General features: G+C 36.7%; 1 protein-coding gene across 1 annotated transcript in view; it reads right to left on the bottom strand.

The window, feature by feature from the left end:
* The window catches only part of PTPRQ (protein tyrosine phosphatase receptor type Q), a 145,023-nt gene that overhangs the window by 56,842 nt on the left and 60,440 nt on the right, over positions 1-27,741 (bottom strand). Inside the window, exons 32-42 of the mRNA XM_072864388.1 lie at positions 26,141-26,323; positions 25,338-25,439; positions 22,839-22,959; positions 18,923-19,083; positions 17,229-17,374; positions 10,134-10,299; positions 9,365-9,655; positions 8,805-9,080; positions 7,868-8,019; positions 5,900-6,041; positions 3,380-3,649 (exon numbers count right to left, since the gene is read on the bottom strand). Of these exons, the coding sequence (XP_072720489.1) occupies positions 3,380-3,649; positions 5,900-6,041; positions 7,868-8,019; positions 8,805-9,080; positions 9,365-9,655; positions 10,134-10,299; positions 17,229-17,374; positions 18,923-19,083; positions 22,839-22,959; positions 25,338-25,439; positions 26,141-26,323 (2,010 nt within the window). The remainder of the gene's footprint in view (positions 1-3,379; positions 3,650-5,899; positions 6,042-7,867; positions 8,020-8,804; positions 9,081-9,364; positions 9,656-10,133; positions 10,300-17,228; positions 17,375-18,922; positions 19,084-22,838; positions 22,960-25,337; positions 25,440-26,140; positions 26,324-27,741) is intronic.

Raw genomic sequence — 27,741 nt, 5'->3', positions numbered from 1 at the left:
AGTACAATGGGGACCTCAACCTGTTCCAAGACTCTGTGTTCAGTTATAATACTAAGTAGGACTAGCAGTAAGGAGAGAAAAATTACTCTGCATGTCTTAATACTATTACCAATATAATTAATATTTTCAGAGAAGAATAAAAAGTCTATGAAGAAAAATCTAACTTAAAAATATTGAAAGCAGCAGCAGTTTTCTTTTGATTATTCATGCTTTGAAACCCCCAAGTGGCTTTTTAATTTTATTGTTTTATTTTTATTCTTAATTGAATGACTATTACACTTGTCCCAGACTTGTGAGTTAACTGAATCTTTAGTGTGCCTTTTGGAGAAGTCTCCTACCATTTAATGGCTCTTTCTCCCTTCTAAAAGCTCACTCAACCTTAATGAAATTTCATTTTAATATGTGTATTTTCTTGAAAATAATCCAAGGATTGCTATTCAGTCATAAAATCCAAACTCATTTATGCATGTGTACTTGCTATATTATCTTTCATACTGTGTATAATATATTTAAACACAAAGTAATATTACCACTACAAAGTCAACAATTTTTATAACGTACTGCAACCCGGCAGAAGTGGTTTACCATGACAATGGAGCTAGATTAGACACAAAACACTACTAATCTCCTCATAAATTGAATCTTCATGATTCATGTTTAATTGTACCCAGATACAAACACATTTACCTCAAAAAAAAGGCAAATAATCTTGCTAAGAATGTAAAGGTCAAACACTATGCAGTGAGACACTGAGCCAAATTCGATTTCACTTTATGTCAGAAATAAATGCATTGTCAGTGACTCAGTGCTGGCTACATATTCTGTGACTAATCTTAGACCACCATAAATAAGAAGCTGACAACAGCTATAAAACTGTTTCCATTCCCAACCATTAATCTCCAATTCCTAGTACCCAGTCACCACAAAACAATTCATGCAAACACATAGTTAAGGAAATGTCCTAATAATAACTAGTTTGTTGTAAATATGACTAAGCAACAACATGTAAGCCAATGCTAAAACAGCAAGAAAGGGTTTGCGCAGTGTATGTGGCAAAAAATACAGGTATTCCTTCACTTAGGAAAACTCCCAGTGATAATACACATAAGCCACATGTTGTTACAAAATAAAGTCTGTTTTTTTCGTCCTGCTAGTACAACTCTATGTAACATAGACCACAACAGACTAGCAGTCTGTCTCTCAAACCCAGGCTTAATACCACATCCAGAGCTTCTCCAGGCTTTCCTCAAGCACTAATTAATAGACAACCCCAAATTTCTCAGAAATGCCAACAATTAACTTCTCCAGGTGCCAGGCTTCTTTAACACTTCTAGAAGTCTTTCCCCCCGTCCTCCAAGAAGTGAGGTACCTAGGAAGCCTCCTGGTCTCCTCTGTACCAGAGGGTAACATGCCTCCTATAAGACTGTCTCCAAAACCTTTGGGTTTTGGACAAGTCCAGTTTTAATTGTGCATCGGCCCACCTGTCTGCACACCCATCCCCAGTTTCAGTTTTACTCGAGCTCTGAGTCAGGGCTGGCTGTTCACCAGTCCTGATTTAAAAGAAAGGATGGAGAGTTACAACTGCAGTTGAGAAGTATACTTAGGTGCGTGCTTGGATGCATTCATTTTCAGCACAGCATTTAAGCTCACTACAGTATTTCCAGCCAACACTGTAAGATACGAGTATGCTCATCCTTAATATCTAAACACTGCTTCCTTAGAAGTGGATTTTTAACCCTGCCGATGGACAGAAGTTTCCGAGCAAACAAGAGGGTGGATGACCCAGGCAGAAGTCTTAAATCATCAAGGAGCCAGACCAGAGGGGACCAACAGGGATCAGAAAATGGCAGAATTTGTAGGGGTGCTGTTGTTGATCAGGAAGCCAATTCAGAGAGGACATTTTTACCAGAAACAGGTATGAATGTGCCATCTCATTGTTCAAATAGGGGATGCGGCCAGGCTTTAGTGGGATGGGCCGCATTATGATGAGGGACAGTCATCAAAGTACAACCCTGGCTCTTTTCACAATGTTGGCTGCGTTACGCCAGCAAGGGTCTGCTTTGCTTGTCCTCATTTGAAGCTCAGCCATTTGATTTGGAACCAAAGCAGTAGTAGTTCAGCTGACGATATGGATGTGGTATAGATTCATTCAGACATGCACATCCACAAGTCTAATTTTAAGAAGTGTGGAAATCAAAGCTCAGAGTGGGGCATTGAGGCTTTGTGAATATGAGAGATCCAAAGGCTGAACCTAAAGAGGTGCATGCTGCTCAGGAAGCTACCAACAGGAAGTCTAAGCATAAGGGTAAGTCTGATCTCCTCCAAGTTTAGGTGTCTGATTCAAGTCTGCACTTGTCATCCAGAACCTAAACCCTGTTGCTGACACAGACTCTTGAATCTATTATTTGGCAGAACTGAGCAAAACTCACTCCATCAGTTGAAATTTATATGACAATGAGTGCTGCAACTCATCTTTTAAGTTATTCAATAACTTAGCAACTGAAGTATTACAAAAGGTAGGCTTGGTTTCTAAGCATCAGGGGATACAGTCATGCCCCGCCATCCCACCCCCATGTTTCCTAATGATCCAGCTGTTCTGAATTAGAGAGCTCCTCAACTCCACTGAATGAACTGATGTCACTGAAGAGGAAACAAATGAAGGAACTACATGCAGTAATTGCTCCTGTAATTCAGTAGGAAGGTGGAGTCTTGTTCTGGATCCTGCTTGCTGAACATTATTTTTTATTTTTATGTTAAACTATCACTGCAGAAGAAAAAAACAAGAGAAATAAGCCCAAGAGTAGAAATCATCCCTATCTAGGGAAGAGAACTGAAACAGGCATTTGCTTCCTGGATTGGGAGTTGGGCTCCTCTCCACTTCCAGTTTAGAAGCTAGGCACATAGCTACTTACACAGAAGCAATGCTGTATTTTGCACAGAATTTAATCTCTGAATGCATAAGGAAGTTTCAGGTGCCAGAGGAAAGCCAGTATTAGGTGAAGTGTGAAGTGTGCATGGAGAGAGAAAGTAAGACAGACTTCGGGTTATAATTTTTTACTCCCATGCCAAAAAACCTGCCTACATTCTTCTTTGGATTTAGCTCACAATTTTCTTTCTTGTTAAAAAGTCCTATTCATCAAGAGTTATGACAAAGTCTGCTTGAAGAAGTTAAATGCTTCTTAATTGCACAAATTCTGAACAGCTTTATTGTCAATCAATGAAGTCATAGCACTGGCCCCTGGTAGAAACAAAACAACAAAAATTTTGCTCCCAACAATGCAGGATTTAGCTGCTTGCACTAAAGGAGGTATTTCAGGCCTGCTTGTTTCACAGTCATCATTTAAAATAAACAAAATAATTAACTTGAATAATTTGTTACCTTCTTCTGGAAGCGTACTGGCATTGCATATCTGTTCTTCACCATCACCAGCAGATGTTGCAGCTTTTATTTTAAATTGATAAGTAATGTTGGAAAGCAGATTTCTAAAAGTATGCAACGTATCATAAGATGCAAAATTGGTAGTATTTCCTTCAACTGTTATGATGTAATGAGTAATTACACCGTTGGATGAAGCAGGAGGGTCCCACTGCACTAGGATCGATTGCCAATTCATTGCAATACAATGAACATTCTGGACTGCATCTGGTACTTAAAAGATACACATGCACCAAAGATTAACATTCCCACACAATTAAAATGGTAATCACAGAACAATATAGTCAGAGAAGTAGACCCAGTGTTCATAGTGAGGGTCAAACATTCCAGTAGCAGAAAAATTGATACTGTAAAAGAAACACATTGAGAGAACAAAATACATCTTTGTCCTCATTAGATGGTTCATTTCCAACTACTATGAACATGACTGATGGTAGTACTTGAAACAGAAGAGGCCATCTATCTGGCTTTTTCCTACTTGTGTGGTCCAATTTTATTTTCACACCTGCTTGTATTTTCCCTATGTTTTTTCAATCAAAGTGTAGTAAAACATACACAATAGTGTGCATCTCATATACATATTCCACAACAGTATCAACAGCAGAAGTTCCTTATTTATCTGTTAGCTTTGTTTCTTTTAGGCACTGTATCATATATCTCTGTCCTTTCAGCAGAGGCATGACCTGCACAGAAGTCTGAAACCTGGGCAGGTTTCAGAGCTGTCATATCAATGCTATTACGCTACTGTTCCCCACCTCCTTGCTGGTTCCAGCAGGAGAAATTTTTTAAATGCTCATAAAAATGTAATAAAAGGTAGCAAATATTATACTCATGCTGAAAACAGAGCAATTATCTGTGAACAATTGACTAAATAGCACAATGAATTAAAGTATCTCAGAAAGGGCTAAAGTGCTGGCTGTACCAGCTAAGAGAAAATGAATACACAGTGAAGGTGCCCCATCCTACTTCCTCTATTGAAACATGTCCAGGAATCCATAAAATAGTGAAAATACTGTCAGTGAGGTACCAGAAATAGAGGGAAACATGTTAATTATCAGTGCACAGAGGTAAATTAATCTCTTTAAAATGACTAATTTTCTTTTCAGAGTTCAAAGAAAACTTTTTTTTTAAAAGCAGCATTTGCAGAAGAAAGATTAACTGGCACTTTTAATAAAGGCTAGAGACAGAATCCTTAGATGAACTTAATGAGGAATTGATCCAGCAATTGCCCAAAATCTGGGTTGGAGGGAAAGGAAACAATGCTGCAACTGGCTGAGCATAAAATCTGAGAAAAAGCTGTAAAATGACTAGACCACGGTCCTGTGGGCAATGTGTCTCCAGCAATTCTGAAGAAAGATCCATGAGTATGGAATGTCAGTGATGAAATGGGACAACTGATGGATGACCATGGCTCTTGGGCAGGACAACCTCCAGCTGCAGGGATCCAACAGCCAACCTGAACCAATTCAGTGATGGTCCAGATTTCTCATCATGTTGTAACTGCTGGGTATAATAAACAGCATAATTTTTCCCAGAACCACTGTTTTATCAGCTCTGGAAAGAATGTTTCACTGGAAATGCGGTCTTGAAAAACTGTAGTCACCATATGGGATCTTTCGATACCTTGTCTGCTCCCTTTGCTGTCAGTATAAAGGAACCTGGGAGTTCAGACACAGCCCGCTAACCCATGCTAGTTCCCTGGCACTGACAGGCCTTATAAGGTACATGAGCCTGGGGGTTGCTCTGACCTGGCAAAGGAGCTCCAGTTTTGCACAAAGGCCAGTTTCACAAACCCACAGAGCTCCTAGGCTCTTGTTAGTGAATGTTGAATATTCACTTTCATGTGATACAATTTTTCATTTTGAAACAACATGCAATGTCAAAAGTCATGTAGAAGGCACAAGACGAAACTGTACATAATTAATTAATTCAGCCAGCTATATTGCGTAGTCATCCCCAGTTGTTGGGAAGAATAAGATCTAACAAATGAGGGTATTTAATTAGTGGCTAGCTTCCCTTCCTAAAATAAATTATAAAAAATGTTAAAAATTTGTATTTGTTTAATACAATTTCCAGTTCATTTGCCAATCATTTGTCCAGCTGCTTTTGATACTGCTAAAGTTTCAGTTATTTTCACAGGGATCTGAATTATCGCTTTGATCTGCAAAGACTGATATCTATCTAATTTTCCTCCCTTTATCTGTGATGCTATTAAAAGATTTATAGTAGCCATATAAGCCTCTCATTTCAGATGAGGACATTTCTAATTCTACACTTCCGACATCAAACTTCAAACCCAGTCTATCCGGTACAATAGGAATGTGAATCGGCGTTACACAGGCAGAAGACAATGAGATAGTGTTATGTTACGTTTTCTTTGGAGAAAAGAGGAAGGCTGTTGTTCAGCCATACAAGGAAAATATACATAAACAGAACTGCAGCTTAGAAAAAGTCACGTCTAACCTGATTCCATTGTTGTAAACTGGACAGCATTACTGAACTGATTGCCATTCCCAAGCTTGGTAAATGCAGAGACACTGATAAAATAGGGGCTGAATGGTTCTAATCCAACAAGGTTTGCCTCATGGTTTGAACCTGAAATGTTCTTAAGGAAGGAAAAATTATTAGTATGCAATTAATCTGTGTAAACATTGTGGGCCTCACCTTGAACCCACTGACATGAACAGAAGATTTAGAGCCATAGTCTTGCCTTTTCTACTCTGAGTAGCTTTCAGTGAAAGTAGTCCCTGAGCTCAACAAAAAAGAATGCAGGGTGAAATTCTTCCTTTCCTTTCTCCTCTTGCTCTTTCACTGTGGCTTGTGAGGAAGATATGCCAAAGGATGGTATAATTACCACAGCATTGTTAGAACAGATTAACTCCACATATGCCTTTTTTTACCAATACTGTAAACTCTTGCCACCAGCACACTGCCACATCAGCCCCCTCTCACCTTCTACTTCCTTACTACACCTCTGCAGTGGAAGAGGTCATGGGTCATAGCTTCTCATTTCTTTTACTTTACCTGAGCCAGACACACAGACTGATGAAGAGCTTTGAAAAAAGCTAAAAAGCACAGTTCAGTTCCTGGTAGCTGTTTTACACGGAGCATGCAAGGCATATTTCGTGCAAATGTTGAGGACTATAATAGCAGCAGGGAAAGAGCTGAATTTCAGCAAGAAAACCTGGTGAAGATTTTGTGGGATCCAAGTTATCAGAGAATTATGATGCCTAACTACATAGGTGCCTAACTACAATATTTCTATATAAATTGCTCTGCCTGTCTTGCTGCCACAACCTAAATCTAATTTCTTGCCCATATAACATTACAAAACATGAAGAAACGTAGGGCATAGCAGACGCATTCAAGTGCTCTGGCCAGTTTCTGTAGTCTAATTGAGTTTGAGTCTGCCTCAGATGGACAGTGGGGAATAATCTTTGGTGGCCTCCATGAGCACCCAAATAACGTGTTTTCAAGGGCAGCTGGCTGTAGAAAACACTGCTCCTCTTCTGTATGTGCATTGTGCTCCCCTTCTTCCAAGGATCATGGAAGAAACTGGGGTGATGCCAGCATTTCATTCCACAATGGGGAGTAACAGCAGACTGCATAAGGGGTAGCACAGTAGGCACCTCACGGGGACTGAATTCCACAATGCATATGCTTAACAACAGCAGAAGCACTTTCCTTGCAAGCTAAGTCTCTGCAATAAGGACTGTACTGCTGAGGGAGTTGAAGTAATTAAGCTCCTCACAGCCCCACACCTTACACTGCATGTCTTAAACTCATAGCTCACTGAGCAATGCCTTTTCCCTGCAGCTTTTACAAGTGTCTCGGTGTCTTGGGTGAACAGACCTCGCTATATAGTTTCTAAGCCTGAGATGCAATCCTGGCTTCAGCTTGCTGCCCTTACAGTTCATGGAACATTTCTTGATGCCATCCAAGCAACCAGATTAAAGCAGATATAAATGCCTTGATCAATTTCTATATATAATTTTATAGCACCTATTTAAGTTAAAATTTATTCAGTTATTCTGTAAAAATAAAAAAAATGCAAACCTTCTTTCTTTTTTTCTTTTTGAAACTTGAAAGTCCACAGATACTAAATACCTAAACAAAAGTAGCCACAAAACAAGTCACTTCTGTAATTTTCTAACGTCAAACTTACACTGAAATACGCACTAAAGATTAATAAAACTTATCATTAATGAATATTAGAAACCAAATTAGGATCTAACCTTTTTTGTCTATCTGATTTTAAAAACTGAATTCCAGGCATGTTGGAAGGGAAAATAAGCTGTCTTAAACAGGAATTTAGAGGAACTTCATAATTCTAGGAGCATAACAGACATTTAAAGTATTTGTCACATATTTTGTTCTTAAAGCATGAAAAAAGTATTTTAAAAAATTAAACACTGTTAATTATAAACATACCTGATAAAATAGTTTTTCAGTGTTGTTTTGATAAATCTTAAAATTATATCTCATAATAACACCATTTGGCTGGGGACTTGGATCCCATTTTAGCCACACAGAATTTGCAGTGTAGTTGGTAATGGTCAAGTTCTGGGGTGGAGCTAATGGCACTGCAAAAGAGAAATACTCTTGAGTTCCAAATTACAAATAATCCAAGCAAAACCAAACACTTTGGAGAAGGAGGAGAACATATGTATGCTTGTTATCATTTGTGTCTGAACTCATCAAAACTGTACTTCATTGCTATTTACATATTTTTCTTTCTTTTTGGCATGAAACAAATTCAGTTAATTGGGAATACATGTTTAGTCAGCAAGGGATCTTCACAGAGATCTAAGAAATCTATTCATTACTTCAACACCCCCATTGTCAGAACTAAGGCATTTAACAAAAGTCATATCACATATATTGTTGGAATGCGATATACTTCGCTTCCTACATCTTATATTGAGCACAACTCAATATATATTTACAAGATATGTCATTTACCATGCAGGTGAGAGGAGGGCCATGTAAAGGAAACCTGTAAGAATGTGTCAGAAATATTTCCATGTTTTATCATTTTTCAATTATATGAGGGGATGAAAAGACAGGTACTGTTGCTTACTTTAAAATCCCTGACACTTGACACATTCCAAAGGCAAAAGACATTTGTACTTGGAGTTATTTTTGTAACCCTATGCAGAATGTGACCTCCTCTTGCACACTGCGGTGGGAGAAGAACTCAGAAAAGACTTCTCTTGTAGTGTTTCCTTCTTCTGAAAGCTCTTCATGCACAGACCAATGGAAAATGAATCCTTCATTTCAACTGCCTCCAGGTCTGATGTTCAGCTCAAAGACGGATGCAATAACATAGGGCCAAAATTTCAAGTTGGTTACAATTGAATTTGCTCACCTGACTCATCTGTGTAGAACTGAAGCACAGCAGATGGACCGAGTCCTTTTATTGTTCTTGCAGCTGCATAAATACTGTATAATGTGAATGGCAGAAGGTCTTCCAAGATGATAAAATTATTGGTGGTAGAGAATGACTTATTCCTTTCTGGCCCAAATAAATTTAAATCATAACTTATTATAATACCACTTGGCTTAACAGGAGGGTCCCATGAAAGCATAACTGAGGTAGTTGAGAGATTTGAAAATGTTTTGATTATAGGTGCTGATTCTGGGACTACATGAAGAAATAAGAAAGACAAAAACAATGATAACCTCAGAAAACTATGAGTTACAATGAAAAATGTCTTTTAGCTATCAGTTAAAGTTGTGCTCTGAGTAGAAAATTCTATTTCATGGTCTCAACACAGAAATGTGTAGCAGTTGTTTGTGTCGTTGTATAACAAAAAAGCTTTACGTAACATGAGAAAAATAAACACAATCATCTTTTTTTTCTTTTAGAAAGCTATTTGGCTTTTTTTCTACATTTCCTTAGCAATGAATAAAATACACGTATCTTACCATCTTCATCAGTTCTTATAGGCAGACTTAGAGCATGCAGTTCAGAAGATCCTTTATCAGTGGCTGGTGTGATTTTCAGAATGTAATCAGTATATTTCTCCAGATTGTCAAAAATGATGCTTGTGTTGTAAGTAAGGAAAGACAATATCTCATTGGTTGCCAGTTGCAATAAACTTAGAGAAACATGAAAGAAGACTAAGCCATTTGGCTGGGATGGTGGAAGCCAGCTTACATTTACAGAAGTTGAGGAAATGTTTTGATAGACCAGATTTTCAACAGAACCATCTGGGACTATGAGAGATAATAAGCAAAAAATAAATGCATGGATTACACTAATAAAGCATCCAAAACCAAAACAGAAATAAATGCTGAAAGTATGATTAGTCTGTAAATCTCATTTGTAATATTTTGTACAAATTTTAAAAATCATTTATGTTTCACTATCAAAAGCAAAATATTTTGAAGGCCTATATGAATAATTGTCTATGTTAAATTTGTTTAACAAAAGAGTCTTAATGATGGTTTAAGAAAATATTTTTATCGCTCGTATCCAAAGAAGCAGCTTGTGAACTACGCTCTTAGTGTTACAAAGCAAAGACTCAGACCAAAATGTCTTCCTTGCAAAGAAAAATAGTGCAGTGTTGAAAACAGTACTTACTGGATTTTTTTAAACTTTGCCATCATAACAATAAAATAATTTTAAAGCTAGAGAGTATTTAATAAACGGAAGCACTGATATACACTGAGCATTAAAAAAGTATTAACTTACTATCCTGATCTGTATACACATCTATTATTTCACTGGTTTTGTTTCCATCTCCAAAAGCTGTGCTTGCAGTTAACCATAGAGTATAATGGCTGTATTTTGCTAAGTCATCCAGAACTGCAGACTGGGACATACTGACATCGCTGTCGTTACCATAACTTGTGAAATTCTGAAGGAAAAAAAAGGTGTTGTCATTGAAAATGTTATTTATTCATTGATTTCTCTTTCTAGTTTCTCATTTAGCCATCACCACTACCAACAGATATGATTCAGCATAGTGTTCAGGAGATATAAACCTACACTTTGCCTCCTAACGAGTCCTGATTTTTACTGAAATACTCAAGTAATTTATTGTTTTATGTCTATTGTTACTCCTTGTAAGTACCACAGAGTACCAAATTGAGTCCTCCTGTTGTCTGTAGTTGTTGAATGCCAATCTACCTTTTTTAAAACACATTAAATCTGTAATATTGGAATGTGTTTATCCATATTGCATCAAGAAAATGACAAAAAAGTATCATCTCCTAATTGTTTATAGATTACATGATCACACATGTGATTGCCTTGCCTGATCCAAATCAAAGGACTCCTCTCACTTTATGTCATTTTTATGAGAGTAGATCTTACAGAAAATTGTCTGATTTTGAATTTAAAACTCTCAGTGGCAGAGATCTCACCGCAACACTTGATAAACTGTTCCTTTTGTTAGTTGTCCTTTCCATTAAAAACATGCCATTATTTCTAATGCAAACATCTATACCCAGTGGATTGCGTTAAACTGAAGGAACCAACAGAATTTCTTTTCCTTGTGCAGTTACTTGCTAACAAAAGGATTGCACCAGAACCAAGTCCACTTTCTTTTGACCTACATAAAAAATTCCACTAAAACTGTGACTGTTGCAATAGGTTAGTGCTCTAGATCAGCCCCTCTGAGGAGGCAATTCCTGTTTGGAATGAACCATTTTGGAAACTGAAAAGAAAAAAAATAAATCAGATTATTTATGTAAGGTCAGTTATACCACATAATGATGTGTCAAATCACCCACTGCTTCACAGGAACCTGACTTATATGATCCAAAGCAGTTTGGTTCATTATTTGAAAACTGTTGAGAGGTCATGTACCCCGTAAGCATATTCAGGTCCAGCATTGGGTAGGAAGTCAAAGCTTTGCTCCTGATTCGAAGAGTCAGTATCATTCCTCTCCAGCAGCTGCGTTGCCCTGTTGAGCAGATGGCATGGGCAGCACTTCTCAGGACCAAAGAAGTCCTCCTAAGTTTTCTACACAGCAACATTTTCATGGTGAGCTGGATTTTGCCCAACCCCCTGATGAATTGCCTAGTACACATTCCAGTTATTTGGCCTGCCCACAGTTTTCGGCGTTATATCTTATTCGCGCCCTCCAGCTCCTTAAAATCAAAGCTGGCTTTCAATTAAATGTGTTCCTAAAAAACAGAGGCTGTGATAGCAGACTTACTAAAGCAGGAGGAAGGTGACTGTAATGTTTGCATATTTAAATTCAGAAATACCACATATAGACACAGGCATATTAAAACTGCGTACTGAAAAATGGGTTATATTTCTCTTGAGGAAATTTCCTACCAAAGAAGTCACTATGATACGCTCGACTAAACAGTTGAGTCAGTATTGTGCAAATTGATAGTTCAGTATGCAATCTTGATGTCTGTCACCCATACATATCAATTTATATATTATATTATCAATTTATATATTATCTATTATACTTATATATCTAATGTAACACTTCACCAATTTTTTTGTACAGGCAAAACTATTTTATTTCTGCAGAAAATAATAGGTGACACACTCATTCATTTCCCTGAGATTTTTATACCAGTATCTGAAGACCTAGTTTTGCCTACAGTCACTAGTGCTCATGTAACATAAATAAGTAAACACTTTGTTTGACAATAAAAATGTAAGCCTTTGTTTTGAATGCAGAACAGAAGCTGCACAAATTGGCGGCATAAATTTCTACATCCACTCCTATTAAAAGACTTAAAGCACACTGTTAGGTTTGTCTGAAAGATTAGGTTAAGTCAACATCAGTCAAAATACTAAGAAATTCCACCTTAATATATGACTGTCTTCTAAATGTAGATGGAAGCTCATACTATCTTCACATAACTAACTGAAAAAGGCTGGGAAGAGTTTTGCTTTACGCTTGGGTAGGGTAAAATACAGGAAACAGAGGATTGAATTCTAAGGTATTTAATTAAACTTTCTGATGCTCAAGCACAGTATGACAGAAAATACCTTCTGACACAGAAGCATCATTCTACTACCCTCTTGTTGTTATTATTATTAGGTATTGCAATTAATAATAATTTTAATTGATAATAATAATATCTAATAATAAGATCAAAAAAAGAACCTTAAATAATTCTCTGAGTTTTCAAGGTAAAAATGTCAAAGGTACCACATCAAGTTTTGATTCTAGATTTAATGAGAGTTTATTGGTATGAACAGCTGAAAATCCAACTCTTAGTTTAAAAAGCATACCTTTGCAATTTAGTCAGCTGTCTGGCAGTTAAGGACTCAGTGAACCAATGTGAACACTATAACAACAGGCTTTTTGGTGGTTCTACAAAAACTGTTTTAAGAGGTAGTCTCCTTACTATGAGGAGCCCAAGGACTGGGGACTACCTCAAACTTCTGATATGACAAAATACTAGAAAAGAATGAACACATAATTAAGAGTAAGGGTGAGCAGGAAGAACTGCGTGGGTACAAACTGAGAAAAGATGAAACTTGCACTAATTGTACCCTGGGGATAGAACACTATAGGAAGCTTTACAATTAACTGTGGCTGCAGATGAAAGCGAACAGCTTAGGATCTTTGGCTACAGCTGAAGAAATTATTCCTTCTGTCCTCTTCTTCATCCATACATGAAAGAAGTTTTGACATAGCAAAGTATCAGATTATTAAAAGCAGCTAAGTGTAAGCAATACACATAGGCCGTGAAAGTGTCAGCAGAAAGTAGTATCTTCTTTACCCCAGGAAGCGGCAGAAATTTCCAGTGGCATAAAGCTGTAATTAGTTGTATACAGACAATACAGTGCTGCTGTTCTTCACTGTTAACCTTTTTCCCCCGTTCTGTTTCCTTCTTTAGGTTCATTGTATTGCACTGTTGTTTGAGTTAGAGTATCACATACTTGACTCTGGCAATCAGGTGACAGTGGTTACACTGAGGGCTAATCCAAGCCATCCCTCAAGGAGTATAACACACACTGTTCCACTACCAGCCTACGTGAAGATATTTCCTTTTTGTGTACTGTACCATTCTGAGGCCATCTTTTAAAAAATTTGCAGTGTATTTTAGGGAAGTTCCCCTTTTATCCCTATTTTGGTCATACTGGTGAAATAAAAGTTTGATTGTTAAGTTAATATAGCACATTGCTTGCATTCCTTGTCTGCATCCTGAGGGCAGACCAAGCCAAATTTCCCTCTGAACTGTAACCAGTCATGTTCACTTAGGTTGGCTTGAAGTACAGGGGTTGGATGCTTTGGGGTCTAATGTTCAGTCTCTAGAAGGGCGGTGGGCTTTTTTTCTCTACTTAGCTCCTGGTTCCCCTGACTGGTTTGGCAGAGCAGGACAGTTTTCATCTGTACTGAAGTTCCTACACTTGAGAACTTTATCCAAGCATAAATTTATATTTGTAATTAGCACCCACTTTCCCACTTTCTTGCTAATCAAAACACAAGTATAGACAGATTGAATAAAAGTTTATTCAAGTCAATGATATCTCATAGATCAGTATTTAGCAATGAGACAATTAATTCCATAGATTCTTTGACTTCTTTCCTCGCTAAGACTGAGAACATGGGCAGTATGATGGTTTCAAGCATCATGTAAGGAAACCACAGAGCAAAATTTGCAAAGCTGCTATTGCAAATAGTGAAAGCTTGAACTGTAGGAATCCAGCAGCATCACAGATAAGCGATGTGAACAAGAAGAAGTGCTCTTGGTCAGAATATGTCCTACCTTTACTGTACTGGGGCAGAGTAGTGAACATAAACCAAAAAGTAGCATTTTCCCTAAACCTATGGCATCAGAAGATGAAAGATAAAGCTGGACTTGAACCTAGCCTAGTGCAAGTGATGGTTTCTTCTGTTTGGCTACCAGTCATTCCTCCCTCTCTGACACTTTTTCTTTTACAACCTGTCAGCATCCCCATAGAAACAGCTCGCTCATCTACCAAAATCCTCCAATCTAATCTTCATCACTAAATTTTTCCTTCTGCTGTTCTGGTTCTGAATCCTAGGTCTGAGCATTGCAGGCCTTCTGACTGGACAGCCGCAGTGTGATTTTTCATGTAGACCTGCAAAACAAAGAAACTATACATTATTTTTTGGCCCTATGAAGGTATGTAGCTTTTTTTTTCTTTTTAAAGGAAAACTATTTTTCCTGCAAGTTTCTGCATCATGTCAAGGAGTAAACTGCATTGTTTATCTCAGGTCTTTTGCTTTTTTCCTCTAAACAAAATGCTTTATGCTGCAGCTACTGATTTCCTCTTTTTAACACTGCTGTTTGTAATCAGAGCTTTATACTCATTGGGCTCTAATGTGCCTGAGGAGTTGGAGAACATGTGAGGAGAAGCGAGAACTTGAGACAACAGAATAGTAGTAGTTTTAGTATGACTTTTATATCTATTTCAGATTATGACAGCATTGAAAGATGTTAATTTGCTTGAGATACTTCAGCTGTGACGGTTTTTCAGGCATATAGAAGATAAACTTTAAGACTTGAACCTCTGTTGTTATGTCCTGACAAAGAAGCAGATGAAAGACTGGCAGAGAATGGCTGCCTACAGCAGAGTGTCTGAGCAGGTGGGGTTCCTAGAAATGCGAAAAGTTCGTCTACTTTTTTAGTTCTCCTATATCATTTCCCAAACTGAAAATACAGTTCGGATAAACGTAAGCAGAATGGTGATGTAGATGCAGAAGCATCTAACCAAGGATTATTTCTTTACAAATACGTGCAATACAAAACTTACCAACAGACCCTGCGGCTATATGGTTATACTTTTAAGTTACAGACAGTTGTAAGCTGTATGTGTGCATACACTCATACAGCTTACAACTGTCTGTATATGTCATATATATATATAATATATGTAATATATATACATAACAGGCTGGCTTTCACACATGCATTTCTCTGTTGTAAAAAGAGTAATATAAAATATCTGACAGAAGGGAGCAGAGGAGAGTTGGTTTTGTCTCCTGTTTGAAATCTCTCTTTCACTTACAGGAATGCCAAGGTACAGAATAGGAGTGCAATGTAGATACGGTAGTTGCCATGCCAAATAGTGAACAGAGAGACATGTGAAGGGCAGAGGGAGTTAAGGGAAGCAGGCAGATTAGGAGTGGATCATTATTTGAGAGATTAATGGTGATCTCCCATGTCCAGTAGGAGACAGATGCAACAGCAGCTGAAACCTATCTTCTCATAGCTTTCTGCAGAGGGATGGGTTAAAAATCAAAGCTGAAAGGGCAAAAATGGCAGTTTCCACACCTAGAAGTGGAGCTCCTGTCAGTGCTTTTCTGCCATACACCACATAATACGCCACAGTAGCGGTAACTTCCACCCATGCCACCATCCTGTCCTTGCCCAACTACATCACACAATAATGAAACTGGACCCTCACCTTGCTGGGCCAATGCTACTGTGCTCCATCTTCCCTATCTTGCTCCTTCATTTCCAGAGTCCTGGGCACATCCAGAGGGATTATAGCTCTCAGTGTATCAGTTTCACCTTACTCATTCACCTCAGAGTTCCACCTTCCTAAAGGCAGGAATAGCCCAAGTCCGTAGTCCTCCTCTAAAATCGCTTGAGTTGTCCAAGAACTAGATAAATGTAGACACTCTTCATAGGATGGGCTAGTTCAGGTAATGCACTGGTGTAAAAGTTTCTCCAGGGATTTATTAGGCTAAGAAAAATGCTGTTGGTATAAGCAGTGTGTGCAAGCAGAGGCTGCAGCTCTGAACTGTCGCCCTGATTTTAATCTCATCAGAATGTGAATTCATGGCACAATCCTGCTTGCATCTGAAACTATGCAGACAGAGCCTGGCAACCGCACAGCTTCACAGAAGTCAGAGAAGTGTATACACTGAAGTATGTCAGCAATTATTCAGTCACAGGTATTTGTAAAATTTGTGAATATTTTTTTCTAGTTATCCTCAAACACATGCATACCTCGCACTAGACATATCTTGAGCATAAAGTTATGCATAGAGGTAATTTTTCATGCATTAGTTTCTTCATGAATTTATATTTCTTTGTTTTCTTCCACATGTGTAAAGCTTGTAACCAAAAACCTGTAAAGGAAGCTTATTTCTTCTTATTATATTTCTGTATCATAATATATTCTTAGAAAGGAGAACAGAAAAAATATATATAAAATTAATGTGGTGCATAATTAAGGATTAAAGTAGCAACAAAAAAACCCTACATGAAAATGTGTGGATCACAAAAAAATTATAAATAACATTTTATTTGTCTTTTATGACAAATAACTTAGGAATCTCAATATCTTTGTTTCAATATACTAAACAGTAATTTCCTTTTGAGAGTAACAAAAATATGAAATAATAATGTATTCACTACTTTGACATTATCTTCTTATTTTCAGTACTGTACAAACATGCATTAAAAAATAAAAACAGAACTGTTACAGAAATGTATTCAAATTAATAGATTAGACTAAAAGAAATAGTCTAAAGGATGTGCAATGAATGTAATGGGTCTTGTGTTTATCTAAATACATATGTTGTGCATATATATGTATTACATGTATGCGTGTGTATATACATGTACATATAAACTTTGCAATATGGAATATTACACAAAACCTATTTGCTTTAATGCTTAATGACACGAATGTCCAATGAGATGCACAATGCAACACATATGATTACAAGATATGCTTCTGTCTTTGTAAATTTAAAAACTGCCTTGTGATAAAGGAAATATGAAAAAACAATATATTGATAACTATAAAATTGATTTAATCTTTAATGGATTATTAGAACACTTTATTGAATTCTACAAAAGAAGAATATAAAAATAAGCTTACCTGTATGAATATTCCTGAATTATTTTTGAAATAAACTGAGTAATACAGTATATTTCCATTAGGCTTTTGAGGAGGAGACCAGAATAGCATTATTGATGTGGAAGTAAGGTTTCTGTACACAACAGCTTTCGGTGGATCACTTGGTGCTGGAAAAAATGTTAAGTTTTAGCATACCTAACTCAAGGTTTTATACATTTTAGTGCCCGAGAAACATCCACAACATCCTATGTCAAATTAAATGTATTTCTGATTACAGTATCAAAACTGTTTCTGGAAATGATGAAATAAAATAGTAGATATAAATAAATTTTTAAACCCCTATTTTTTCAGGCACATTTGTATTTAGCTGCATTTACAAACAGATACTCTCATAGAATTTGTCCTGTACTTACCGGTTTGGACACATGGAAAGTCTAATTTGCAGACATGGAAGTTGACCGAGTTAGGCCTCTATGCTCCATATATAGTTAATAGGAAAAAAAAGGATTTGTTTTAGAAAACCTAAATTAAAAGCCTTGTTCTCTCTTTGCTGATTATAAACAGAATTTAGGCTACCAACTCATGTAAGTAAACCAGATACTTAGGCTTGGACAGTATGATAATTTCTGTTTTTTCCTCTTTCCTCAGTCTATTAAACATGCAGGAAGGACTCTGTAAGTCTTCTTCAATTAGCCTGTCCTCCTATCCTGTAAAGAATAGCAGCATGTGGTCCTTCTCAGTAGTACAATGATGTAGGAGACTCAAATTCAGTTCCTTAAGTCAGCTTAAGAGAATTTAAATCCATATTTCTTGCCATCCAAGAAAGTGCTCTGCACAACATGCAGTAAAGTAGTGAACACTGTAAGTTATCTCTCTTGCTTTGTGCTGTTCTAGTTTGTATAAAATACTAAAGTATTAATTGGAAGGGGAACTCCAGGATCAGTTCCTAAAAATCCTGCCCTAAAAGGTCAGTTCATGTTTCCATAACAGCTTCAATAGCAAAGACTGGGAATACCTACAACCTGATGATTTAGACAGTCTTTTGAGGGATGGCTTGGATAGACGCTAATCCTGCCAGTGATTGTGTGCTGGGAAGTCAGTTCATCTATGCGGGATGATTCTGAAATAGGCCTGCATACTATCCCTTTTGGAACAGATTGTAGCAATATAATTGATGGGAAAACCAGAAACAATAACTAAACGGAATGACTTTCAAAGCACAGTATATAGTATGATCATTTATAAAAGTGATCGACCATGTTGGAAGTATAAAATCATTAATATAGAACAACAAACAAATCAGTGTACATTTACAGATTTAATTTTCAAATTAAAACCATTTTAGACTTGTGAGAGAGACTCTAAAGAGTATTTTCCCTATCAGAAGTCATACCACAGCAAGACAAAGCAGAGCTATTAAAATATATTATAAAATTAATTTGATTTATTTCAAAATTTAAAATTAAATTATTTTAATCTTACCTGTCTTGAAGGGAAATGCAAAGTTTTGATCCGTAAACTAACAGAAATACCCACCATAATTTTATAAAGCCATAGATATGTGTACACACACAGAGACATACACAAACAGTTAGAATGTCTCTTCTTGACCAGTCAAATGCCACTTCTACTTCAGTAGCTTTATTAACTTAAATAAGGCTGACAGAAATTTAAGGCTGAATGAAATTTAAGATTCATACTATACATAAGCTTACCTCCTTCAGAAGTTATGAATGTTATAGTATCACTTTTTATGTTGCCATCTCCAAATCTTGTACTTGCTGTTAGGTAAGCACTATACTCATAGTTATTTTCCAGGTCTGTGAACTGCAATGATGTTTCTGTTACATTAACACTCCTTTTTGACATTTTATTCCTAAAGAAAAAGTATGTTATTAATTATATATACACACCATTTCTGTATGTATACAACTGTTGCATACAATATAAAATTGAAAAATGCAAAATTGTGGTAAACACAAATATTTTAGGCTTTAAAAAAAGACTGGGATAACTTTTGTCTTTTATGCCGAAAAGCTCACTTTTGTACTGTGGCATCGCAATAGGGCTCTTAATTTTGCTTTAAAAAAACCCTCCACATAAATATATTTGTAAATTACATCAGCAAAGACAATGATTATATGGAATATCAAGGAGGAGCATGTCCATCTAGTAACTGCTATCAAATGGTTATGTGGTACCCTTGGGAAGGACACAGTAGGGCATAACTAAACTGTCTCCCTGGACAGGAATAGCGAAATATAAAAAGATTATAGCAGGGAGCATGCCCTACTGTGACTCTGTGAAATTGGTCAGAAGGCTGAAGTTATAAATGGAATAATAGAAGATGATATGGAACAGGAATTAGCTGGTGCTGAGTTAATTCTGGTGGAATGTAGCAGGGGATCAGAATGGAACTCTAGTCAGGTCAAAACCCGCCTAGAAAGACTGTAAGATGTAACATTAATAAAACACTGGTATTAGCATAGGTATGAAATGATTATCAGAAAGTAAAATAAGATACAGAAATAACTAACTTGAACTCAAAAAGTTTGCTATTCCTCATTAAATTAATTTAATCTTTTATGAAAAAAATAGCAGGAAAAAGAGCTAGCTAATATTCCATTCCTGCAAAGATTTCTGTATGAGTGGGTGCCCTGTGTCTTTAATGCAATTTCATACAGGGATGATAATTTGACAAGTAAACCCAAATATCTTGCTGCAGGAGTCACGTGGAGCTCTTCACAAACAAGAGAACGAGTTCTAATTCTAAAAAAAAGGGAAAGGCTGATTCAAAATTATTAGATGGGCTGATTTTCATCCTTTGATAAATGAATGAACGTCCGTTAGCAAAGATCACCATCTGATACTCCTGAAATAAAGTTACATTAACAAACAATTGGAATGAGAAAATGTATGAGAATGAAAAAAGTAAATTCTCCCTATCCTTTTCAGATTTTGAGTTAAATGTCTCTTGACATGGGAAATGCTCTTGGTAACAGAGAAAGTTAACAACATTTACATTTTTCCCAAACTTCTGACATTTTGAATAGTCAGTAAAGAGATACAAAAGGTTGCAGCTGCAGTTATCAAATTCTATACATAGAAAAGACATCTTTTCTTGGATCTTTGCCTGATATATTCTTAGTATGGAAAAACATAGCTGGTTATAATTTCACTAAGAAGAAAATCCACAGCTTAGTGCTGCAAACACTTCTACTCTAAGTAATTGCATTCTTACAACATCTTATTTGCCAAAAAACATTTCCACAATCAGGCATAGTTAGGAAGAAGAACAACAGCTTGGGATGCTTAAAGAAAAGTTGGTTTTCTGTTTAGAAACAACTGAGATTGCAATCAAAATAATAAGAAAACACTGATCAAAGTGAGTGCAGTCTTCACAGACAATGAGAAAGAAAGTACCTAGCAGAATAAGCTAAGCCAAGGAATTTTAATTAAGAACAATAATATTAAGTTTTAAATGAGATCTTTCAGAAACCCAGACAAAAGAGGTTCTAAGAAATTGCATACTTTCACTTGACAAAGACAAGTACCATATTTTCTTAAAAATCTGTACCTCAAAGTAGGTCTAGTCAGTAATTATCTCACAAAAATTTGCTGAACAGGATAATGCCAAAAGACAATAGCTATATAAAAGTTCAGCAATTTTGTTAATATGCCTTTAATACTCTAGAATTGCAAACTCAGGGAGTATGAGTTTGTAGACTCAAGGCATGCAGAAAGTTGCTTTGCTACCTGCTAGCACCCAAAACCACCTTGTCCTGTGACAAATTCCATGAAGATAACAACAAGGAAAACATTACAGATATTACCCTTTCTATTCTAGTAGATGTGGATTCTTGTTCCCAATCCATTAAAGAAAGGTTACCAAATTCTCTATGGCTGTTGCAATATATTTAAGAGAAGGAACATTTATTTAACATTTGTATTAACCTTCCTCTTTCTGCTTTATTGAGAAGCTCTGGGTTTAACAATCTCCCAAAAAATATATTGAATGCCTCCCAAAAGCAGTAACTATGGCACGGCAGTTTGCCTTGTCAAATCTCACCCTGCAATGCTTCTTATGAAATTGTATAGACAATTCTGTTAAATACTTAAAATTCCTCTCCTTCCTCCCCAACCCCCCAAAAAACCCCAAACCTCCAAGGAAGGAGTGAAGTTGTGGCCCCTTTGAAAGCAACGGGAGTTTTTCTCCAATGTCCTTGCCTCAAGATGATACCTAATGCCTCTCTAATTTTAGATATGGCACAGTAAGGACAGATAAGACAGAGCAAGGAGAATATGGAAAGAAAAAGGACAAGGCTTAATGCAAAAAGTTATGTGGTTGCTTAATTCAAATATTTAGAAAGATGGATCAAATAACAGTTTTTAAAAAATAATTCTTACTAACTCATTTGTCATAACAAAAGCAGTAAGTTTTAAGGCAATATAAGGATGAAAAGTTGTATAACCTCAAGTCTTTGAACACAGCCTGTATCAAAATCATAATCCTTATCATGAAGTAACTCTTTCCTAACTATAGGATAGTCTTTAATTTAATGGTTTTGTGGTTAAAGAGCACCAGACCTTGCCAATATAGTAGAAGTAACAAGACAAGCCAAATTTAACTTTTCTGGAAAGAAGAGCTCACTCCTGTTCACTTTATTACTGACTTAACTAGAAGCTATAATTAAAAAAAAAATTCAGTAGGAACTGAGGCCAAGTCCTACCCCAAAACTGTCAAGTAACATTGAAATAATAAATGTAAGCTCAATACTAGTGTGTTTATAACAGCTGATTTGCACATCTGGTTCACATCCTACAAGGTGCACATTAGGATTTGCTTCCTGCACCTTAGTAGTGGCAATAAAATGGTGCTGCATACATGCAATATATTAAAAGTGATCAATAACAAAATCTTTTCACTCCCAGTAGAAGTTATACATAGATCTTTGAAGAGATGCCACATCACTAGACCAAACTATGTTATGCAGAGAATAGGACAGAAGCTGCAAGTTTTAAAGTGGCAAAATTCCTTTTTAAAGGTGAAAAAAGATCCCAGGAGGGACGACAGGAAAAAAAAAATTAGGGAAAACGAAAGGATAGAAAGAAAAGAAAATAACACAGTAAATGAAAAATATCTGTTAAAAAATACTCGTTTGCTATGAATATAATAAATACAAAATATAACAGTAGACATAACTGATAGCACATACAAAGACTCTTAACATTGCTCTTACACACTTTCTACAAAAGGAAGCAATATTTCTCTATTTTAAGCCTATTTCAGATCTCTCTGACAATTTAGCATAGGCTTGTGCCCTGCCTTACAATAGGCCTAACCAGAATATAATGAAAATAGTCACCATGCTCTAATTTAAATTTGAATTCATTTACCATAACATAACCTTTAGAAAAATGTTGAAAATGCTTACAAAATATTTAATACCCCAGTTTTCAGCTACTACATTATATCTGAATTTGTATACACAAAAGGCTAGTATTTTAAAGGCTGGATGAATATTCGTTCTCCAAAAATGTGTAATCAACACATTGTGTAAGAAAAACCTAACATTCCTGATAGGTTACAGATTAATATTTATCCTTAGAACTACTTCCAGAAAATCTTACCAGACGTAAACTGTGTAATAGAGGATAATTCCATTTGGCTCCAGTGGAGGTTTCCATGACAACTTCACAGTGACACCCAACAACTGTTTTACAGAGAGGGATTCTGGAGGAGAACTCGGAGCTATAAAATGAGAGAACAGGACGCAACATCTTGTTAAACAGCTAAGATCGATGGGATATGCAGCATCCTTAAATAGGTTTTTAATTATTTGTGATGGAGAGTCAGCTTTGTACTACACGAGTACAGTATCCATCAACTAATGTTAAGGCACAGCTTCTTTTCCTTTTTCTGACAGATGATAAAAGAACATTTTGCATGGTGGTGTTAGAACATCTGTTTCTGTGATTCAATGGAAAAAGTACTTCATGAGAAAACAGAGCAACGGGTAGGTCACAGTGATTCACCTACTGTCCAAGTACATTGCTGTAATTTTTTTTCCCCCCTTCTAATAAAAGCAAGAGCTTTATAGGTATGAACACATGTAAAATATAGCAAAATAGTTCCCCTGAGAAAAAAGAGATGCTGTAAAGAATTACACAAAGCATCAAAAGGTGGAAAAATGGATAAGCATGGCATTGAGAGATGATAAAAATGTGGGATACTAGGCAGCGGTAAAATCTATTCACTCCATCAAATAAGGACCACATTCATACATTTAACATGTCACAAGGGCAAATATAAAGATAGGCATTGACTGAGACCCTTAAAATTCATTTTAAGATGAACTCTACATGACACCATATCACAACTGTGTAGGGAAACAAAGTCAATAAATGAAAATGTTAGACCATGTTTGATTTCATTCTAAAGTTCATATAAATATTGCTGAGGAAAAATATACCCATGTATGCATAAGTGATACTGCTTTGTATTAGCATGTTATTGAGAAGTAAATCTTCTTCTTCATCTTGATTCATGGATATATGTATCACTATGAAGTAATATTAGAATTACTTTTGTTTTTCTCAAATTAAACCAAAGAGCATCATGCACTAAAAATTCAGGTCATAGCTGTAGTCATGCATGAAAATTGAGAATATGAGCATAGCTATTAGCAAATCTATGAAACATTTGGTCTGAACCTTGGAACACTGTGTTCCTGTGAATAAAGAACATGTGGTGTATTATAAATATTGTTGTTTTTCAGTTGTTGTTCCCTCTTTCACTATCTCAAAAGTTGGCATAAAGGTTTTAGAACTCTACATTTAAGAAAAAAAATATTTTTCATGAACAAAGCTTCACTGAATTCAGTGAATGTCTGTGTTTACTAGAGAAAAATGGTGACAGCTGTATTTAGTGTTTTACTTGTTATATTATCCTCAGTGCTATATAATAAAAGATCTGTCATACTGTGAATATCATGTCTTTTTGGCATGTCTAGTTCATTCTATAGTTCTTATTCAGAGGATATTTTTTGTTAAAGAATAGAATCTACATTGCTCTAAATAAAAATACTCTATGCAAAAGATGTATTTATCCAAATGAGCTGTTCCCAGTGTGCTCCAGCAACATTACTCTTGAGCAAAGGTTTATTACTGACAGTGTGAATGTAAGCCCATCAACATCTTGGAGATTTGCAAAGACCTATTATCATCAAAAGCTGGATCTTTGGCAAGTCAGTGCTCCCTAAAACATGAAAAGAGACTTAATTTGGGAATGGCTGGTGGGATGTTTGTGTCAATGCTGCTTTAGTCCAGGTTCCCAGAGACTTCCTCCCTAAGCTATGGAGAGGGACACACACAGGTTCCTCCAAAACGTGATTCACAGCACCTAAGTTAAGATTCTGCTTTGAATTTTTTTCAGGATTTCCTCTCCAGAAACTATAGAGGGGACCAGTGATAACTTCCTACTACTAAACTGGTACAAATATAATTTTAAGGTTCCTCTGCTGATTTGTGACCTACCGTACTAATTAGCAGAGCATGCAATGACTGTGTTCTATCAGCCTGCAGTGCAGAACACTCCCCTGCTCAATTTGGAAGTCCAGTACTACAGATGATGGACTTCGATCATTTTCATAATATTAATAATTTTACATCTATATATATGTATCTGTACATGTATCTGTTTAGAAGAATCAAAAAATCTCCAAACAAAAGAACCAGAAATGTCCCTGGACCATTCAAGCTGCCTTTTGGTGGTTTTCCCTTTCTCCAGCTCTCACATGTCTGCAGAACCAAACACAATATTTAATTCTACCATGTGGTGTATTACATTAAAACAATATTAGTAAATTAAGATTCTTCAAATTCATAAGACATTGGTAAGACCAAATGTTCATGCACAGCAATTGTGCCATTTCACATAGCTTGTACTGATAAATATATTAAATAACAGATAGATAGATAGATGCATATGTTTGTGTGTAGATAGACACAGATATCAATACAGAGCTATAATTGCAAAAAAGTATATAAAACATATAAAAATATGAAGCATAAGATTAGTTTAAGACTACAGGCAGACAATGATACATTGCAACTTCTGTTCTGACTTACCATCTTCATCAGTCAGTATATGCAGAGGTGCACTACGAAGGCCCTCCCCCACTGTAGTACTAGCAGACACTTCTACAGTATATTCTGTATATTTCTTTAAATCTAAATAAAGAAGAAGAATTCAGTAAACCAACCATTTGGTGGGCCAAATTAGGTTTTTTAATGGACCATAAGTAGTTTTGAAGTGCTGAATAGGCCCATCACTGACACTGATCTGTCTTTAGACTGAAATAAGCATTAGGAAAACTTGAACATAAAGTATTCTTCATGAACAAAAGAAGAGGCAAAGGCCTAATTACCAGTTTATACTTCATATTCCTAGAATGCTTTACAGTTTGTCCTTTCCTGTACTCTGAAAATTTACTGGTTAAGGTACTGAACTCCCAGCATTAACTGCTGTGTCATGCCTCAGTAATAATGACAGAACATAGAAAAAGATGCAAAGGTGAGTGGAAAGGGAAGTATTTATTTCTATCCAGAATAAGATCAGAAAGATACGTAGGTGACTTCAGTGTTTACTTTGTTATGATGATAGATATGCAAAGAAATCTATTGAAGGTCCTTGTACTTTAAACATCTAAAATACAATGAGATATATGTTAGATTCTATATGGATTGTGGCCCATTCCACCACATTACTGCAGGACACAACAGGCTACTTCTCAGGAGAAGTAGCATATAACTTTATGTAAGGACAAGAAGGATCATGTCCAACCAATGAACTAATTGATCTGCATCAGTCTGCTGATCCCTTCTCAGAACAATTTACAGTTGCTGTAAGTTCCAGAGCATTATATACTGGCCTGTAATACGTAGTGTCAGAAGAGTAGTGTTTATGACTCTTTGTTCGGTTCCATTAGTCCTCTTGAGATATATTGTGTAGGTCTGTATGATTCCATTGGGAATGGATGGTGGAAAAAATGATAATTCAATTTCCATGGATGAGATGTTCCTATAGGTTATGTTTTCTGGTGCAGAATCAGGAACTAGAAGACAAAATTTAGACTCATAGAAGATTCCAGTCAGTTTATTGATTTGTTAAGCATTTTCTTAAACTGGTTTAAATGAAACACATTGTAAACATTTTTATTTTTATTTTTATCCTATTTTTTTGTACAAAATAGATTTTAAAAGAGGCTGAATAGGAAGATCAAAAACACATGACAGACACACACTGTAACAAGGTATGGGTCATTCTTTAAAAAAAAAAAGAAAATGGATGGAAATCACCTTAACATGCCAGATGAAAAAGTCTGGAGCATGATGCTAAACTTTCCTTCTAAGACCTCATAACTATCACTGCAATCTTCCAAGTTAGCTATCGTTAGGAGATTTTCCATGTTGTACTGCTGTAATTTACACTTTGTATCAGCAACCTGCATTTTCTTCCTTTTCCCTGGGTGTTCTATACAAACTGTATGAATACTTTTGTATTGTATGAAAGGAAAAAAACAAAGGGAGCCTAACATATTGTTGTAAGGGCCCTGAGAGCATCCCCCCTCCTGGAGGTTTGGCTGCTGGCGCTCAGGGCCAGCTTAGCAATAGCGTAGCCGAGGGTCACTCCTCACTGGTGACATGCTCCCAGGCAACGCTGCAGTGAGGCTGCAGCCAGGGTTGACCACTGGCCTCTGAGAGCTGCTTTCAGCTGGGCTCTTGTGCTTTCTCCCTGTCTGAGCTACATCTCCTGCTGCATCGCTGCCATGTCTGTGCTTGGCCATGGACCCGCTGATCTAGTCCCCGACTTGCAGCCAGATGTCACAGCCTGACCTCAGCGTGGCCCCATCACTACAGACCTGCCCAGCTGTCCCTGGGCTGTGTCTGACTTGGTTAGTGTCACTGTGCTAACTTACTTTCCTGGCTCGACCTCAGACCTGCCTCGTCACCATGGAGTGTTTGTCAGTCTGGACTCCGAGCTGGCCCTGGCTGCCACCCCCAGACCTGCGCTGCTGCCTTCACAGGGGGATGGTGGGACAAGTCCTGGCTAGTGAGGTCCCTGCCCCACTGGCCCAGGGACCCCCTTGGCTCTTGGCTCCCAATGCCTTATGGAGCATCTGGCCCTCAATGTGTCATGACAATTGGATTTTGTGTGCGTGTGTCTGTCTGTCCCTAAACAAATACACAAGTATGTTTTCCATTATCTAAAATTGGTCTGATAGCATAATATATCTTATTCCAGAAAATCATAATCATACAATGACAGTACAATTTGCCCAAAAGGTCAAGTAAGGCATGGGTATGCTTTAGGATGCCCTAAACATTCTTATAAATGTACTGACATTTGATGAAATTCCACATTCAAAAATATAAATAATTTCTGCTTAAGCAATATCCAGAAAGGGAATAAATGCCATGAGAAGCAGTGAAATCAGCCCACAATTCTGCCTAATTTCATGGTAGAATAGTA

This window comes from Ciconia boyciana, chromosome 1, assembly GCF_034638445.1.
Source record: "Ciconia boyciana chromosome 1, ASM3463844v1, whole genome shotgun sequence".
Lineage (NCBI taxonomy): Eukaryota > Metazoa > Chordata > Aves > Ciconiiformes > Ciconiidae > Ciconia > Ciconia boyciana.
This window is presented reverse-complemented; position numbering and strand designations above follow the sequence as displayed.